Source organism: Chiloscyllium punctatum, chromosome 42, assembly GCF_047496795.1.
Source record: "Chiloscyllium punctatum isolate Juve2018m chromosome 42, sChiPun1.3, whole genome shotgun sequence".
NCBI lineage: Eukaryota > Metazoa > Chordata > Chondrichthyes > Orectolobiformes > Hemiscylliidae > Chiloscyllium > Chiloscyllium punctatum.
The window spans coordinates 44104568-44124681 of NC_092780.1; the positions used below are offsets into that span (position 1 = coordinate 44104568).

Consider the following 20114-nt stretch of genomic DNA (forward strand, 5'->3'; position numbering starts at 1 on the left):
CCCCAAGAAAGAGAGTTTGTGGAGTGCCTCCGAGATGGATTCTTAGAACAGCTCGTGCTGGAGCCTACCAGGGAGAAAGCAATTCTGGATCTGGTGTTGTGCAACGAACCGGATTTGATCAGGGACACTGAAGTAAAGGAGCCATTAGGAGGTAGTGACCACAATACAATAAGGTTTAATCTGCAGTTTGAAAGGGAGAGGATAGAATCGGAAGTGACAATATTTCAGTTGAATAAGGGGAACTATGGAGCTATGAGGGAGGAACTATGGAGCTATCAGGCAGTGGTGCAATACCCTAACAGGGATAGTAGTGGAAAAACAATGGCAGGTATTTCTGGGTATAATGCAGAAGATGCAGGATTAGTTCATTCCAAAAAGGAAGAAAGATCCTAAGGGGAGGCTGTGGCTGATAAGGGAAGTTAAGGACCATACAAAGATAAAAGAGAAAAAGTATAACATAGCAAAGTTGAGTGGGAAATCGGAGGACTGGGAAGCTTTTAAAGAACAACAGAGGATAACTAAAAATGAAATATGCAAAGAAAAAATAAGGTATGAAGATAAACTGGTCAAAAATATAAAGGAGGATAGTAAAGGATTTTTTAGGTATGTGAAAAGAAAATAAATGGTTAAGACTAAAATTGGGCCCTTGAAGATAGAAGCGGGTGAATTTATTATGTGGAACAAAGAAATGGCAGAAGATTTGAATTGGTACTTTAAATCTGTTTTCACTAGGGAAGACACGAGTAATCTCCCAGATGTAATAGTGGTTGAAGGACCTGAACTGAAGGGAAATTATATTAGACAGGAAATGGTGTTGGAGAGACTGTTAGGTCTGAAGGCTGATAAGTCCCCAGGACCTGATGGTCTGCACCCCAGAGTACTGAAGGAAGTGGCTCTAGAAATCATGGATGCATTTGTGATCATTTTCCAATGTTCTATAGATCCTGCAGATTGGAGGGTGGCTAATGTTGTCCCACTTTTTAAGAAAGGAGGGAGAGAGAAAACAGAGAATTATAGACCAGTTAGTCTGACCTCAGTGGTGGGAAAAATGCTGGAGTCAATTATAAAGGACAAAATTGCAACACACCTAGATAGCAGTAACAGGATAGGTCAGAGTCAGCATGGATTTATGAAGGGGAAATCATGCTTGACTAATCTTCTGGAATTTCTTTAGGATGTAACTCTGAAGATGGACAAGGGAGATCCAATGGATGTAGTATACCTGGACTTTCAGAAAGCCTTTGATAAAGTCCCACATAAGAGGTTAGTGAGCAAAATTAGGGAACATGGTATTAGGGGCAAAATACTGACATGGATTGAAAATTGCTTGGCTGATAGGAAACAAAGAATAGTGATAAACATCTTCATTTCGGAATGGCATGCGGTGACCAGTGGTGTGCTGCAGGAATCAGTGCTGGGACTGCAGCTTTTTACAAGGTACATTAATGATATAGATGAAGGTATTAAAAGTAATATTAGCAAATTTGCTGATGACGCAAAGCTGGGTGGCAGGGTGAAATGTGAGGAGGATGTTAGGAGTATACAGGGTGACCTGTGCAGGCTAGGTGAGTGGACAGATGCATGGCAGATGCAGTTTAATGTGGATAAATGTGCGGTTATCCACTTTAGTGGCAAGAACAGGAAGGCAGATTACTACCTAAATGGAGTTAAGTTAGGTAAAGGGGCAGTACAATGAAATTTAGTTGTTCTTGTACATCAGTCAATGAAAGCAACCATGCAGGTACTGCAGGCAGCGAAGAAAGCTAATAGCATGCTGGCCTTCATAACAAGAGGAATTGAGTATAGAAGCAAAGAGGTCCTTCTGCAGCTGTACAGAGCCCTGGTGAGACCGCACCTGGAATATTGTGCGCAGTTTTGGTCTCCAAATTTGAGGAAAGACATTCTGGCTATTGAGGAAGTGCAGCGTAGGTTCATGAGGTCAATTCCTGGAATGGCGGGACTATCTTACGCTGAAAGATTGGAGCGACTGGGCTTGTATACGCTTGAGTTTAGAAGGCTGAAAGGGGATCTGATTGAGACGTATAAGACAATCAAGGGATTGGACACTCTGGAGGCAGGAAGCATGTTTCTGCTGATGGGTGAGTCCCAAACCAGAGGACACAGTTTAAAAATAAGGGGTAGGCCACTTAGAACAGAGTTGAGGAGAAACGTCTTCACCCAGAGAGTGATGGGTGTATGGAATGCTCTGCTCCAGAAGGCTGTGGAGGTCAAGTCTCTGGTTACTTTCAAGAAAGAGTTGGATAGAGCTCTGAAGGATAGGGGATTCAAGGGTTATGGGGATAAGGCAGGAACAGGATACTGATTGAGGATGATCAGCCATAATCATAATGAATGGTGGTGCTGGCTCGAAGGGCAGAATGGCCTACTTCTGCACCTATTGTCTATTGTCTATATCCTTTGTCAGCATTGTCCAAACTCGCATACAGTACCATTTAAATGGGCAAGAGCAGCAGAAGCATAGGAATACCACTAGCTCCCCTCCAAGCCACTCATCATCCAGACTTGGAAATATTCAATGTCACTAGATCAAAATCCAAGAATTCTCTTCTCAATATCACTGTGCCTATAAGTATCCCACCCTCAACTGCAACAATTCAAGAAGGTACTCGCACCACTTTATCAAAATCATTGGGGATGGGCTGACTCAGTCAGCAACATTCCATGAATAAGTAAAATGGATCACCCTCCTGCCTTGGGTGTTGTCAGGGATGAATATGTAAAGTCAGGGAGTGTGTTACTCAATGCAGAATTCTCACTATCTGAAGACAAATTGTTACCAGTATTTTCTGATGTTATTTCCATCTTGACTGATTTTATGCACTGATCAACTGAACCAAGATCCTTCTATCTCACACATCCTTATGTCACCTTTATTTTCATGGCTATCCCGCTTCTTTCAGCCGGCCTTTTCAAAATATTTTCTGAAATATTTATTGTGTAGCATTAGTCATCTTATTTCCATGCTGTTGTCATAGCAATTTTATCAAATCCATTTATCTTTATTTGCTCTTTTTAGCAATGCTTCATTCTAAAGAGACTTCAGTTGAATTTTATCACTATACTTTGAATGGATCTTATTTACTGAAGAACAGTAACTATGAAACTCTTTGTCCCTTCCAATCCCACACTATTTCTCTTTACCAAAGTCACTCTTGCCTTAACTTTCTACTTTGACGTTCTACATTTTCTGTACCCAAATATCAGTTAATTTAAAGTCTTATCCATAGTCGTATTACACAATTTTCCTGGACACTGATTTAAGCCCATCTTATGTGGAGCCCATTTTAATGGAACAGTTCCCTCTTACCCCAGCACTGCTGCTGATGTGCCATGCATCAAAACTGTCACAGTCATGCAAATTTCTCTGGTTATCTCCATTTCACCCTTCATTGTTGTTCAATCTGCTGAGTATTTCCAGCATTTTCTCTTTGTATTCACACAATATTTACATGGTCTGGAATAATACGTAACAATGGAGTTTTCAGAATAGTGTCCAAGGAAATACTCACCCGATCATCAATGTTTTAATTAAAGGTTAATTTGTAATGGTCAAATTGGACTATGACTCAGCTATTAATTTTAATGAGGGCCAAAGCACTCAATTAAAAACAATATCCTGGAGTTATCATCAAGTTGCAACATGACTGCCAGTGAAGATGCATGTGGTTGCAGAATGTAACTGGATTTGACATACTATTTTCAAGTCAGTCATGAAAATGTTGCAAGGTGAGCATTTTCTTTGTCAATGAACTGTGCAATGGAAAGAGTATTGGATGGAGACATATGCTGCTGGATGGTCTGAGGAATTGGACTGTGTGCTTCACAGGCCTTGCATATTCTGGAAAGGCTTGTCAAGTTGTGTACATCGTTGGAAGTCAGAGGCTAATATTGCACAGTGTAGCCGTATGCTCTGAATGAAGGCACAGTCTTTGAAGGTTGGCTACTCATGATTTAGTATATTTTCTTGAGGCTGAGCAGTATAAAGGGATGAGTTCTCAAGTAGCAAGTTTCAAAGTGCTAGTGGGAGGTTTCAAGCTCGAATATAATGACATATTGTTTATTAGATGCCAGAATCTAATCAAGGGTTACTGAGTTTCTTTTGATAAAAATTAAGATACACTTAAGATAAATGAAGAGTGTGGCTGCAATCTAATTGAGATGTTTGGGTGGTTTATAAATTAAATACCATTTTCCTGGAAGTGAGCTGGAATCTAATTGAGGAGCAATTAGGGATAGCAAATTGGCAGGGAATGTTGTGGGAATGTGAGATCAGAGGCGAGGGACAGAGGACAGGATGGGGTGTCCGTGACATGTTCAAATGCTTGTATAAATAATTGTTGTACAGACATTTTGCCAGAATAGAGCAATACCTTTAGGAGAGCATTTCATATACATTGCAAAGAACTGACATGTTGGGTGATATAAGTGTCAGTATGTTAAAAACAGTGAGAAGCCCATCAGTAATTGTGAGTATGTTAGAAAATGAAAGAACAAGTTAGTCAGAGGGGTGACAAAATACTTGAGAGGAAAATAAAGTGTCTGGGAGCTTCAGATGGAGGTTGGCTTGGGGTCTGTGTGATAAGAATGAACTCTGTCAATTCTTCATCAGCCAGAGCAACTGTGCCCTGCTGAAGCAGGGATTTCATTTCCTTACCTCACCATTCAAGAAGCAGTAAAAGATGGAGACAAAGAAGCCCTGTGAGGAGAGAAGAGACATTTTAAGAATCATCCGACATTGAATTCAAACATTACAGATCCAAATGGATCATTCCCCCTTCATTGCAGGAATTGAACACGTTTCCTATAGCAAGAAATTACACAAGCAGTTGATATGTACCTGTGGTGGGAATTTTTTGGAGTTGATAATCGAAGGTGAAGTAGCTGAATATCTTAAAAATTTTCAGTTAATCATGACAGATAGATTCATGACAGATAGGACATGATTTACAAACGTCACTGAATTTTTTGAAGAGGTGACTGAGGCAGTGGACAGGGGAATGTCAATGGATGTTGTTTAGATTAGATTACCTACAGTGCGGAAACAGGCTCTTTGGCCCAACAAGTCCACACTGACCCTCTGAAGAGCAAGCTACCCCCCCCCCCCCCCCGACTAATACACCTACCACTATGGACAATTTAACATGGCCAATTCACCTGACCTGCACATCTTTGGACTGTGGGAGGAAACCCACGCAGACACGGGGAGAATACGCAAACTCCACACAGACAGTCGCACGAAGCTGGAATCGAGCATGGGACCCTGGTGCTGTGAGGCAGCACTGAGCCACCGTGCCACCCCGTTTATATGGACTTTCAAGAAATATTTGATAAAGTCCCATAGAAGAGACTGTTAACTAAGAATTCAGAGCAAACTGCTGATATGTTTAGATAATTGGTAGGTACTGAAACTGACCAACAGTGTCCTACAAGGATTAGGGTGCTAAGGCCTCAATTATTCACATTAATTAAACACTTGAGTAGTGGCATAGAAAATCATATATCCAAGTTTGCTGACAACACAATGTTACGTGTCAATGTAGACAGTGCAGCATAAAATTACAAATGACAGACAATGACAGAACTATGGGAGATGGACTGGAACAGGCTAACTCAGGGTATTTTCTAGATGGTATGAAGTTAAATACAATGAATGTCCAAAGAGATTTGAAGGTTCAGGTGAATAGATTTTCAAAATGTCATGAACAGGTTCAGAAAATAATCAAGAAAGGTAATGGAATTCTAGCCTTTATATTGGGAGGACAGAAGTACAAGGATGGAGAACTTATGCAAAACCCTGATTGTATGCCACTTGGAATACTTAGGAAGCATATGTTGGCTTTGGAGGGAGTACTACGTAGGTTTGCAGAAATGAAAACTGGACTTTAGGGTTTCGGTTACGAGGACACATAATACAAATTAAGTCTGTTTTCTACAGGATTGAGAAGTTAAAAGGGTGACCTGACTGAAATCTTCAACTATTTACAGGAAGAAACAGGGTAACTGAAGATGAACTTTTTCCACTAGTCAGTGATTCTAGATCTAGGGGTATAGTCTGAGAAGTAGGGCCAGACCACTCAGGAGAAATTTTAGGAAGAACATCTCTAACATTTCTGGAGTTAGTTCATAAATCAACCATGATCCCATTGAATGGCTTGAGGGGCTGAATGATCTTATGGTAAGTCATTTGGAGGATAAGAATGAAGAAGTGTTAATGCAATTATAAAAGTCTTGAGTGAGACCACACTGGCATATTGTGTACAGTTGGGTTGATCTCCTAAATGAAGGAAAAATAATATATGTCCTGTAGGGAGTGCATAGAAAGTAAACTGCACTGATTGTTGGAATACAAGGATTGTCCTATGAGGGGAATTTGAGTAGACTATTCCTGTACTCCCTAGATGGTAGAACAAAAGGTAGGGGTCATGGATGTAGCATATTTGCATTTCCAGAAGGCTTCTGATAATGTCCTTCATAAGAGGCTAGTGGCAAAGTTAAAGCATGGGCTAGGGGAATCTGTTGGCATGGATTGAGAATTGGTTGACACTCAAGAACCAGAGTGGGAATAAATGGGTGGCAGGCAGTGTTTAGTGGGGTACTACAATGATCAGTTCAAGGGTGCCAGCTTTTCATAATATTATAAATGACTTGGATGAGGGAACCAAATGCAACATTTCCAAATTTGCTGATGACACAATAGGGATGCAAGGAAGTTTCAAGATGATTTAGACACGTGAGTGACAAAAACAAGGCAGATGCAGTACAATGTGGCTAAACGTGAAGTTATCGAGCCATAGATTCACACAGCAATGAAACAAACCCTTATGTCCAATTTGTCCATGCTGACCAGGAATCCCAAACTGAACTAGTCCCATTTGCCTGCATTTGATTAATTTCTCTCTGGACCTTTCCTGTTCATGTACTTGTCCAAATAACTTTTAAATGTTGTAAATGTACCCACCTCTACCACTTCTCCTGTGAGCTCATTCCACACATGCACCTCCCTCTGTGTGAAAAGGTTGGCCCACAATTTGGTGTGAAAAGCAGAATGGAAGAGTATTATTTAAATAATGATGTTTTGGGAAGGATGATTCCTCAGGGATTTGGGTGTCCTTGCCCACCAGTCAATGAAAATAAACAGATAAGTGCAGCATACAATTGGCAAATGCTATGCTGGCCTTCATTGCAAGAGGATGAATTCAAAAGTAATGATATCTTACTGCAATCATACAGGGAGTTATTGAGACCACACCTGGAGCATTGCATTCAGTTTTGGTCTCACTGTCTAAGAAAGGGTATACTTGACACAGAGGAAGTTCAGCAGAAGTTCACAAGGCTAATATCAAGGATGGCAGGACTGTTCTATGGGGAGAAATTAGTTCAACTGGGCCTGTATTCTTGAAATATGTAAATTTCTAACAGTGCTGGACAAACAAATGCAGGGACGATGTTTCTCCTGAATGGAGAATAATGAATTAGGGGACACAGGATACAAGGTAAACCAGACGTTTCGTCCCCTGTCTAGGTGACATCCTCAGTGCTTGGGAGCCCCCTGTGAAGTGCTTCTGTGATCTTTCCTCCGGCATTTGTAGTGGTTTGAATCTGCCGCTTCCGGTTGTCAGTTCCAGCTGTCTGTTGCAGTGGCCGGTATATTGGGCCCAGGTCAATGTGCTTATTGATTGAATCTGTGGATGAGTGCCATGCCTCTATGAATTCCCTGCCTGTTCTCTGTTTGGCTTGTCCTATAATAGTAGTGTTGTCCCAGTCAAATTCATGTTGCTTGTCATCTGTGTGTATGGCCACTAAGGATAGCTGGTCGTGTCATTTCGTGGCTAGTTGGTGCTCATGGATGCGGATCGTTAGCTGTCTTCCTGTTTGTCCGATGTAGTGTTTTGTGCAGTCCTTGCATGGGATTTTGTACACTACATTGGTTTTGCTCATGCTGGGTATCGGGTCTTTTGTCCTGGTGAGTTGTTGTCTGAGAGTGGCTGTTGGTTTGTGTGCTGTTATGAGTCCTAGTAGTCGCAGTAGTCTGGCTGTCAGTTCGGAAATGCTCTTGATGTATGGTAGTGTGGCTAGTTCTTTGGGTTGCAGCATGTCCTCGTTCCATTGTCTTTCCCTTAGGCATCTGTTGATGAAATTGTGGGGGTATCTGTTTTTGGCGAATACATTGTATAGGTGTTCTTCTTCCTCTTTTTGCAGTTCTGGTGTACTGCAGTGTGTTGGGGCCCTTTTGAATAGTGTCTTGATGCAACTTCTTTTGTGTGTGTTAGGGTGGTTGCTTTCGTAGTTCAGGTCTTGGTCTGTGTGTGTGGCTTTCCTGTATAACTTTGTGGTGAATTCTCCGTTCGGTGTTCTCTGTACCATCACGTCTAGGAATGGGAGTTGGTTGTCCTTTTCTTCCTCTTGAGTGAATCGGATTCCTGTGAGTGTGGCGTTGATGATCCAGTGTGTGTTCTCTATTTCTGTGTTTTTAATGATTACAAAGGTGTCATCCACATATCTGACCCAGAGTTTGGGTTGAATTTGCGGTAAGACTGTTTGTTCTAATCTTTGCATTACCGCTTCTGCTATGAGTCCAGAGATGGGTGAGCCCATGGGTGTGCCATTGATTTGTTCATATATTTGGTTGTTGAATGTGAAGTGTGTTGTGAGGCACAGGTCCAGTAGTTTGAGTATGCCATCTTTGTTGATAGGTTCAACGTCCTGTTGTCTGTTCTGTATGTCCAGCAGGTTGGCTGGACATACATCTCTGGACTCATAGCAGAAGCGGTAATGCAAAGATTAGAACAAACAGTCTTACCGCAAATTCAACCCAAACTCTGGGTCAGATATGTGGATGACACCTTTGTAATCATTAAAAACACAGAAATAGAGAACACACACTGGATCATCAACGCCACACTCACAGGAATCCGATTCACTAGAGAGGAAGAAAAGGACGACCAACTCCCATTCCTAGACGTGATGATACAGAGAACACCTAACGGAGAATTCACCACAAAGGTATACAGGAAAGCCACACACACAGACCAAGTCCTAAACTATGAAAGCAACCACCCCAACACACACAAAAGACACTATTCAAAAGGGGCACAACACACTGCAGTGCACCAAAACTGCAAAAAGAGGAAGAAGAACACCTTTACAATGCATTCGCCAAAAAGGGATACCCGCGCAATTTCATCAATGGATGTCCAAGGGAAAGACAACGGAACGAGGACATGTTGCAACCCAAAGAACTAGCCACACTACCATACATCAAGAGCATTTCTGAACTGACAGCCAGACTACTGCGACCACTAGGACCCATAACAGCACACAAACCAACAGCCACTCCCAGACAACAACTCACCAGAACGAAGGACCCGATACCCAGCATGAGCAAAACCAATGTAGTGTACAAAATCCCATGCAAGGACTGCACAAAACACTACATAAGACAAACAGGAAGACAGCTAACGATCCGTATCCATGAACACCAACTAGCCACGAAACGACACAACCAGCTATCCTTAGTAGCCACACACGCAGATGACAAGCAACATGAATTTGACTGGGACAACAGTACTATTATAGGACAAGCCAAACAGAGAACAGGCAGGGAATTCATAGAGGCATGGCACTCATCCACAGATTCAATCAATAAGCACATCGACCTGGACCCAATATACCGGCCACTGCAGCGGACAACTGGAACTGACAACCGGAAGCGGCAGATTCAAACCACTACAAATGCCGGAGGAAAGATCACAGAAGCGCTTCACAGGAGGCTCCCAAGCACTGAGGATGTCACCTAGACAGGGGACAAAACGTCTGCAACACAAATTCCCAGCTCGGTGAACAGAATAACAACAACGAGCACCCGAGCTACAAATCTTCTCTCAAACTTTGAACAAGGTAAACCATTTGGGACTGAGATGAGGAAACGTTTCTTCACTTAAAGTGTAATAAACCTGCAGTATTCTCTACCACAGAAGGCTGTGAAGGCCAAGTCACTGAAGATAGTTAAGGAAGAGATAGATAAATGTTTTGATTTTAAAAGCATCAAGGGGTATTGAGAGAAAGCAGGCATGCCACATTGAGATAGAGGATGAAGAATGATCAGATTGAATGGTGAGCAGATTGAATGGTTGAATGGTCTGAACCTGCTCCTACTTTCTAATTTTCTGTGTTAATTAATCCATAATTTCCAACCATCATAGCAGATATTGCAGCAAAATAAACCTGTAAGCAAAGTCATGATTTGGAGATACTGGTGTTGGACTGGGGTATATAAAGTTAAAAATCACACAACACCAGGTTATAGTCCAACAGGTTTAATTGGAAGTACACTAGCTTTCAGAGCGACGCTCCTTCATCAGGTGATTGTGGGATCCCACTATCACCTGATGAAGGAGCGGCACTCCGAAAGCTAGTGTACTTCCAATTAAACCTGTTGGACTATAACCTGGTGTTGTGTGATTTTTAACCCTGTGAGCAAAGTTATAGCTATCGAAAAAAATGGGATAGTAACAAAGTGAGTACAAAATTGGCTCAGGGCAGGGCACAGACTGGGTTTGTGAATGGCTGGTTTAGGCAAAGGGAAAGCTTTAGTGGAGTTTCCCAGGGATTATGTTGGCACTCTTACATTTCCTGATAACATACCTTAGACCTTTATGTACTAGGTAAAATTTCAAATATTGCAGATATTTTGAAATGTAAGGAGTTTAGAAAGGAGTAGAAAAGTTGGTGGAATAGGCAGTCAGTCAGAAGATGAAATTCAATGTGGAGAAATATGAAGTGGTTCATTTTGGTAGAAAGAACATGGACAAACAATACAAAGTTAAACTTTCATTTCTAAAGTGAATACAGGAACAAAGGGACGTATGTTCATAAGTAAGTCAAGGTGGCAACACATGCTGATAGCACGCAGTATGCAGTTTTTTAGGTTTTATTAAATGGGCCATTGTGTGCGAGAACAAGGAGAATATGTTGAACTTGTTTTAACACTGTTTGGACCTCAAGCTGTGGATTGTGTACTGTTTTGATGACTGTTGTTGAGGAAGGATGTTAGAAAGCCTTAGGAAAGAGTACAGAGAGATACAGATGAATACTCCTAGTGATAAGGAATCTTAGCTATGAAGATAGATTGAAAATGTGTTGCTGGAAAAGTGCAGCTGGTCAGGCAGCATCCAAGGAACAGGAGAATCGACGTTTCGGGCATCAGTCCTTCTTCAGGAATGAGGAAAGTGTGTCCAGCAGGCTAAGATAAAAGGTAGGGAGGAGGGACTTGGGGGAGGGGCGTTGGGAATGCGATAGGTGGAGGGAGGTCAAGGTGAGGGTGATAGGCCGGAGTGGGGTGGGGGCGGAGAGGTCAGGAAGAAGATTGCAGGTTAGGAAGGCGGTGCTGAGTTTGAGGGATTTGACTGAGACAAGGTGGGGGGAGGGGGGGAAATGAGGAAACTGGAGAAATCTGAGTTCATCCCTTGTGGTTGGAGGGTTCCTAGGCGGAAGATGAGGTGCTCTTCCTCCAACTGTCGTGTTGCCATGGTCTGGTGATGGAGGAGTCCAAGGACCTGCATGTCCTTGGCGGAGAGGGAGGGGGAGTTGAAGTGTTGGGCTACGGGGTGGTTGGGTTGGTTGGTCCGGGTGTCCCAGAGGTGTTCTCTGAAACGTTCTGCAAGTAGGTGGCTTGTCTCCCCAATGTAGAGGAGGCCACATCGGGTGCAGCGGATGCAATAGATTTCTTGCGGTTGCAGGGGAAGGTGCCGGGAGTGGAGGTTGGGTTGGTGGGGGGTGTGGACCTGACGAGGGAGTCACGGAGGGAGTGGTCTTTTCGGAACACTGATAGGGGAAGGGAGGGAAATATATCCCTGGTGGTGGGATCCATTTGGAGGTGGCGGAAATGACGGCGGATGATACGCTGGACATGGAGGTTGGTGGGGTGGTCGGTGAGGACCAGTGGGGTTCTGTCCTGGTGGTGGTTGGAGGGGCGGGGCTCAAGGGCAGAGGAACGGGAAGTGGAAGAGATGCGGTGGAGGGCATCGTCGACTATGTCTGGGGGGAAATTGCGGTCCTTGAAGAAGGAGACCATCTGGGTGGTACGGTATTGGAACTGGTCCTCCTGGGAGCAGATGCGGTGGAGAAAAAGGAATTGGGAATATGGGATGGCGTTTTTACAGGGGGCAGGGTGGGAGGAGGTGTAGTCTAGGTAGCTGTGAGTGTCAGTCGGTTTATAGTAAATGTCCGTGTCGATTCAGTCACCCGGGATGGAAATGGAAAGGTCTAGGAAGGGGAGGGAGGAGTCTGAGATGGTGCAGGTGAATTTGAGGTCAGGGTGGAAAGTGTTGGTAAAGTGGATGAACTGTTCAACCTCCTCGTGGGAGCACGAGGCAGCGCCGATACAGTCATCGATGTAGCGGAGGAAAAGGTGGGGCCAGTGTAGCTGCAGAAGATGGACTGTTCCACAAATCCTACAAGGCATAGCTGGGGCCCATGCGGGTGCCCATGGCTACTCCTTTGGTTTGGAGGAAATGGGAGGATTGGAAAGAGAAGTTGTTCAGGGTGAGGACCAGTTCAGTCAGTTGAAGGAGGGTGTCGGTGGAAGGGTTCTGGTTGGTACGGCGGGAAAGGAAGAAACGGAGGGCTTTAACTCCTTCGTGAAGGGGGATGGAGGTGTACAGGGACTGGATGTCCATGGTGAAGATAAGGCTTTGGGGACCGGGGAAGCGAAAATCATGGAGGAGGTGGAGGGCGTGGGTGGTGTCCCGAATGTAGGTGAGGAGTTCTTGGACTAAGGGGGACAGGACCGTGTCGAGGTATGCAGAGATGAGTTCGGTGGGGCAGGAGCAGGCTGAGACAATGGGTCGGCCGGGGCAGTCAGGTTTGTGGATTTTGGGCAGGAGGTAGAAACGGGCGGTGGGGGGTTGTGGGACTATGAGGTTGGAGGAGGTGGATGGGAGATCCCCTGAGGTGATTAGGTTCTGGATGGTCTGGGAGATGGGGTCATGGTCAAGGGGGCAGTAGGAGGAGGTGTCCACGAGCTGGCGTTTAGCCTCAGCGGTGTAAAGGTCGGTGTGCCAACCTATTACCGCGCCTCTCTTGTCTGCTGGTTTGATAGTGAGGTTGGGGTTGAACGGAGGGAGTGGTGGGCTGCACATTCTGAGGGTGAGAGTTTGGAGTGGGTGGGAGGGGTGGAGAAGTTGAGGTGGTTAATGTCGCGGCGCAGTTGGCTATGAAGAGATCGAGGACGGGTAAGAGGCCAGCATGGGGTGTCCAGGTGGATGGGGTGAGTTGGAGGTGGGAGAAGGGGTTGCCAGAGGGTGGGCGAGTATCTTGGTTGGAGAAGTAGGCGCGGAGGCGAAGGCGGCGGAAGAATTGTTCAATGTCACGCCGCATGTTGAACTCGTTAATCCGAGAGCGTAGGGGAATGAAGGTGAGGCCTCTGCTGAGGACTGATCTTTCATCCTCAAAGAGGGGTAGATCTGGACGGACGGTGAAAACACGGCAGGGCTGGGAGCTAGAACCTGGGACCTGGTGTGGGGCTGGAGCTGGGAGTGGGGGTGAGGTTGGGCGTGGGGGCGGGGACGGAGATCGGCTTGGGGCCGGGGTTGTACGTGATGGAGATCGACGTGGGGGCGGGGTTAGATGTGGTGACGGAGATCGGCGTGGGGCCGGGGTTAGGCATGGTGAGAGAGATCGTCGTGGGGGTGGAGTTAAGCGTGGTGACGGAGATCGGCGTGGGGGCAGGGTTAGGCACGGTGAGAGAGATCGGCGTGGGGGTGGAGTTAAGCGTAGTGACGGAGATCGGCATGGGGGCGGAGACACATGTGGTTGTGCAGGTTAGTGATGTCACTGGAGGCGGAAGTGGCTGCGGCGGTGGCAACCCAGGGGGCGGAAGTGGCTGTGGCGACGACAAAGACGGTGTTATTCTCGATAGCCGCGGAGGCCGTGAATCTGGCAATGACAGACATAGGAGAACTTTCTCCTATGAAGATAGATTGGCAATGTTAGAAATAATTTCCTTGGAGAAGCAAAATTTGATTAGAGGCATTCAAAGTTATGAGGGATCTGGTCAGATTAGATAGGGAGAAGTTTGTGAAAAGTTGAATAAGGGCAAAAAAGAAATAACATCATAGCTGAGTAAAGAGCCAAGCTTTTCACTTTGCACTCATCCGGACAGACCCAAGAATGCCAACTTTCAAACGGACCTATAATTTACATCTGAGGAAGGGATACTGATTGATTGGCAAATCCACTCTGATTGAAGTTTTGCCATGGAAACGTACCAGGGAATAATTGTCAGAGAAGCTTTTGCTTAATTCATAAAAACATAGCACTTGGATATACTATACACTATATGTAACTACTAGCAGCTGATAATCAATTCTTGGCAATCTCAATGTGCTGTCAATATCTGAACCTGTATTCATGTAACATGAACAAGCACCAGGCAATGAACACATTCAACAAGAGGGATTTTAACCTTCTCCCCTTGACAGTCAATGGAATTACCATTGCTGAATCCCCCACTACCAACATCCTGGGGATTGATTCTATCATTGACCAGATACTGAACTGAACCAGCCAGGTGGGGCTACGACAGCAGATCAGAGACTAGTAATTCTGTGTCATGTAAATTTCCTCCTGACTCCCTAACCATTTTCTACCATCTTCCTGTATTCACACTGGAAAGACAATGTTGTCGAGAAGAATACTGAGGTACAGGTGCCTCCACTAGATGGGATTGACATTCACAAGGAGGAGGTGTTATCAGTTTTGGAAAGTGTGAAAATAGTTGAGTCCCCTGACCTGGATGGGATTTATCTTGTGATTCTCTGGGAAGCCAGGTAGGAGATTGCAGTGCCTTTGGCTTTGATCTTTATCTTGTCATTGTCTACAGGAGTAGTGTCAGAAGACTGGAGAATAGCAAATGTTGTTTCCTTGTTCAAAAAGGGAGGAGAGACAACCCTGGTAATTATAGGCCACTGAGCTTTACTTCGGTTGTGGGTAAAGTTTTAGAAAAGGCTATAAGAGATAGGATTTATAATCATCTCGAAGGAATAATTTGATTAGGGATAGTCAACAAGGTTTTGTGAAGGGTAGGTCATACCTCACAAAAAGTTTGAGTTCTTTGAGAAGGTGACCAAATAGGTAGACATGGATAAAGCAGTTGATGTGGTGCCTGTGGATTTCAGCAAGGCATTTGATAATGTTCCCTACGGTAGGCAATTACAGAAAATATGGAGGCATGGATTTGAAGGTGATTTGACGGTTTGGATCAGAGATGGGAAGTGTTCATCCTCGAGTTCAGTTGCTAGTGGTGTACCGCAAGGATCTGGTTTGGGGCCATTTTATAAATGACCTGGATGAGGTCGTAGAAGGATGGGTTAGTAAATTTGCAGTTGACACTAAGGTTGTGGATAGTGCCAAAGAATGTTTCAGGTCACAGAGAGACATAGATAAGCTGCAGAGCTGGGCTGAGAGGTGGCAAATGGAGTTTAATGTGGAAAAGTGTGAGGTGATTCACTTTGGAAAGAACAATAGGAATAAAGAGTACTGGGTTAATGGTAAGATTCTTGGTAGTGTATATGAGCAGAGAAATCTCGCTGAAAGTTGCCACCCAGATTGATTGGGTTGTTAAGAAGGAATACGAGTGTGTCAGCTTTTATTGGTGGGGAATTGAGTTTTGGAGCCCGAGGTCATGCTGCAGCTGTACTAAACTCTGGTGCAGCCACACTTGGAGTATTGCATACAGTTCTAGTCACTGCATTATACGAAGGATGCGAAAGCTTTGGCAACGGTGCAGAGGAGATTTACTAGGATGTTGCCTGGTATGGAAGGAAGGTCTTATGAGGAAAGACTGAAGGTCTTGAAGCTGTTTTTATTTGAGAGAAGAAGGTTGAGAGGTGACTTAATTGAGACACATAAGATGATCAGAGGATTAGATTGGACAGTGAGAGCCTTTTTCCTCAGATTGTGATGGCTAGCACGAGGGGACATAGCTTTAAATTGAGGGGTGATATATATAGGACAGATGTCAGAGATAACTTCTTTATTTAGAGAGTAGTAGGGGCATGGAACGCCTGCCTGCATCAGTAGTAGATATGCCAACTTTAAGGGCATTTCAATGGTCATTGGTTAAATGTATGGAAGAAAATGGGAAAGGATTGTTTTTCACAGGTTGGTGCAATGTCAAGGGCCAAAGGGTCTGTTCTGTACTGTAATGTTCTATTTTCAATATTCTATCTACTGCACAAAAGTCATGAGTGTGATGGAACAGGGTCCACTTACGTGGATTAGATTAGATTTCCTACAGTATGGAAACACACCCTTTGGCCCAACATGTCCACACCGACTTTCTGAAGAGCAACCCACCTAGACCTACTCCCCTACTCCCCTACATTTACCCCTGACTATTGCACCTAACACTATAGGCAATTTAGCATGGCCAATTCACCGAACCTGCACATTTTTGGACTGTGAGAGGAAACTGGAGCACCCGGAGGAAACCCACACAGACATGGGAGAATGTGCAAACTCCACACAGACAGTTGCCCGAGGTGGGAGTTGAACCTGGGTCCCTGGTGCTGTGAGGCAGCAGTGCTAGCCACTGAGCCACTGAGCTATCGTGCCGCCCTGAAAGTGGAGTGCAGCTCTATCCAGGGCAAATCAGTCGATTGACTGGCACCTCATATAATATCTTCAAAATTCACTCCCTCTCCCCACAATGTTCAGTGGTGACACTGTATTCACTCACAAACTCACTAAGACTTCTTCAACAGCCCCTTCCAAACTCATGACCACTACTAATTAGAAGGATATGGACAGTGAATGTATGGGAGTGCCACGACCTACAAGTTTCCCGCCAAGTCACACACTATCATGACTTGAAAATATATCACCAATCCTTCACTGTTGCTGAAGGTTAAAATCCTCACACTATCTTTCTAATAGAACTGTGGTTGTTCTTACATCAAGTAGAATGGCAGCTCACCACCATCTTCACAAAGGAAGTTAAGTATGGAAGTTCATGCTGGTTTGCCAGTGACAATGGATAAATGTTTAAAAATTTTATGAAATTTTATGTCAAAATTCATAGTGACATAATAGGACACCGCACTTGATCAGCTCTCATTAACACCTTTGTCACCCGTGGGAACATGTTTTCAATAGAACAACCTCTAAACTCCTTCCCCTTGATTATTTCTGATGCCTGGAGAATACATTTGCTTTATCTGCAACTGCATATCAGAATCTTTATCTGCTCCCCCTCAATATCATAATGATAATGCCAATGAACAGTAATCCAGAGTCCCAGATGAATGTTCTGGAGAAATAGGTTTAAGTACACCATGCTGGTGAATTTGACTTCAATAAAGTCACAAATTAAAAGCTAGCCTATAGGCAGCCATTGTTGATGGGCTGGCTGCTTCATTAGTGTATCTCAGAGCATGAAATCCGCTGCCTTGACCCAGTTTAGCTGACATCTAACTCTATCAATATGGTTAATTGTTAACTGCCCTCTGAACTGGCCCAGAAAGTCAATCAGTTGTATTAAATCATTACACAGTCTAAATATTGGCTGATTCAACAGCACCCACATTCAAAATTCCGGGACTCTTTCTCCACTGTTCCCTGTGGTAAAAGATTCCATCGAGATTCCTCCTCATCGCTATCTTAAACAACAGACCCTTTATTTTGAAGCCATTACCCCAATTTGCTTGCATGATGAAAAACATCCTCTTAATATTTACTTTGTTAAGACCTCTCAGATCTTACATGTTTTAGTAAGGTTCATTATTCTTAATTCCAGTGAGTATTCGCTCAACTAGCTCAACCTTTCCTCATCTGTGTAAAATTCAATGGACATAATATCTTCAACACACTCAAGTATGCAAACATTCTCCAAATTATTTGGAGATCCAGGTTGACAGAACATGCAAATCTCCTTAACAAATGTTATTATTTATCACAACTAATAAATAACTACAGGTTATCAACATGGATTTAGTAAGGGGAGGTCGTGCCTGACAAACCTGTTGGAGTTCTTTGAAGAGGTGACAAGTAGGTTAGACCGGGGAAACCCAGTGGATGTGGTCTACCTAGACTTCCAAAAGGCCTTTGATAAGGTGCCACACGGGAAGCTGCTGAGAAAGGTGAGGGCCCATGGTGTTCGAGGTGAGCTACTGGTATGGATTGAGGATTGGCTGTCTGACAGAAGGCAGAGAGTTGGGATAAAAGGTTCTTTATTGGAATGGCAGCCGGTGACTAGCGGTGTCCCGCAGGGTTCAGTGTTGGGGCCGCAGCTGTTCACATTATATATTAATGATCTGGATGAAGGGACTGGGGGCATTCTAGTGAAGTTTGCTGATGATACAAAGTTAGGTGGACAGGCAGGTAGTACTGAGGAAGTGGGGAGGCTGCAGAAGGGTCTAGACAGTTTGGAAGAGTGGTCCAGGAAATGGCTGATGGAATTCAATGTGAGCAAATGCGAGGTCTTGCACTTTGGAAAAAAGAATACAAGCATGGACTACTTTCTAAATGGTGAGAAAATTCGTAAAGCCAAAGTACAGAGGGATCTGGGAGTGCTAGTTGAGGATTCTCTAAAGGTAAACATGCAGGTTGAGTCCGTGATTAAGAAAGCAAATGCAATGTTGTCAATTATCTCAAGAGGGTTGGAATATAAAAGCACCGTTGTGCTACTGAGACTTTATAAAGCTCTGGTTAGGACCCATTTGGAGTACAGTGTCCAGTTTTGGTCCCCACACCTCAGGAAGGACATACTGGCACTGGAGTGTGTCCAGCAGAGATTCACACGGATGATCCCTGGAATGGTAGGTCTAACGTATGAGGAACGGCTGAGGATCCTGGGATTGTATTCATTGGAGTTTAGAAGATGAAGGGGAGATCTGATAGAAACTTACAAGATAATACATGGCTTGGAGAGGGTGGACACTAGGAAATTGTTTCTGTTAGGCGAGGAGACTAGGACCCGTGGACACAACCTTAGAATTAGAGGGGGTAAATTCAGAACAGAAATGTGGAGACATTTCTTCAGCCAGAGAGTGGTGGGCCTGTGGAATTCATTGCCGCAGAGTGCAGTAGAGGGTGGGATGCTAAATGTCTTCAAGGCAGAAATTGATAAATTCTTGATGTCACAAGGAATTAAGGGCTACGGGGAGAATGCAGGTAAGTGGAGTTGAAATGCCCATCAGCCATGATTGAATGGCGGAGTGGACACGATGGGCTGAATGGCCTTACTTCCACTCCTATGTCTTATGATCTTAAGGTTAACTAACTACAGTAAACAAATATCAATTACTTCCATATAGTTAAAGCTCTAATCCCCCTTAAACACCCCCTCACACAACTTCATCTCAACCAAACTAATTTCCAAACTCCGTGACCATGGTCTCAGCTAAGCCCTCTGCAAATGGATCCTCAGCTTCCTGACCCACAGACCACAATTAGTGAAGTTAGACAACAGCTCTTCATCCACGATAATCCTCAACAATGGCACCATGAAAGGATGTGTATTCACGTCCCTACTCTCTGTACACTTATGACTATTTGGCCAAATCTCGGAAAAATGTCATCGACAAGTTTGCTGATGACACCACCATTGCAAGCTTAAGCTGGATATCAAATAATGATGAGTCAGAATACAGGAAGGAGTTAGAGTGCTTGGTATCAAGGTGCAATGATAACAACCTATCTGTCAATGACAGCAAAACAAAAGAACTGATCATTGACTTCAGGAAGAAAGGAGGAGGACACGTCCTTAACTCCATCAATGGAGCTGAGGTGGAGAGGATCGAGAGTGTGAAGTTCCCAGGAGTGATGATAACTGACAATCTGTCCCGGACTTCCCATATAGATGTGATGGTCAAGAAAGCACAACAATGCCTCTTCTTCATCAGGAAGCTTAGGAAATTCTTCATGTCCATAAAGACCCTTACCAACATTTGCAGATGCACCAGAGAAAGGATGATATTTGAATGCATAACTGCTTGGTATGACAAATGCCATGCTGAGGACCATGAGACACTACAGAAAGTTGTGTGCACAGCCCAGACCATCACAAAAGCAACATCCCAACTACAGACTCCATC

The 20114-nt window shown here is 44.1% G+C and overlaps 1 protein-coding gene across 5 annotated transcripts in view; it reads right to left on the reverse strand.

The window, feature by feature from the left end:
* The window catches only part of LOC140465922 (corticotropin-releasing factor receptor 1-like), a 345472-nt gene that overhangs the window by 17759 nt on the left and 307599 nt on the right, over positions 1-20114 (reverse strand). For 3 of the 5 annotated variants that reach the window (XM_072561876.1, XM_072561875.1, XM_072561878.1), the window contains one exon: positions 4676-4717. The exons of the other annotated variants lie outside the window; for them this stretch is intronic. In XM_072561876.1, coding sequence (XP_072417977.1) covers positions 4676-4717 — 42 coding nt within the window. The remainder of the gene's footprint in view (positions 1-4675; positions 4718-20114) is intronic. 5 annotated transcript variants of the gene reach the window in all.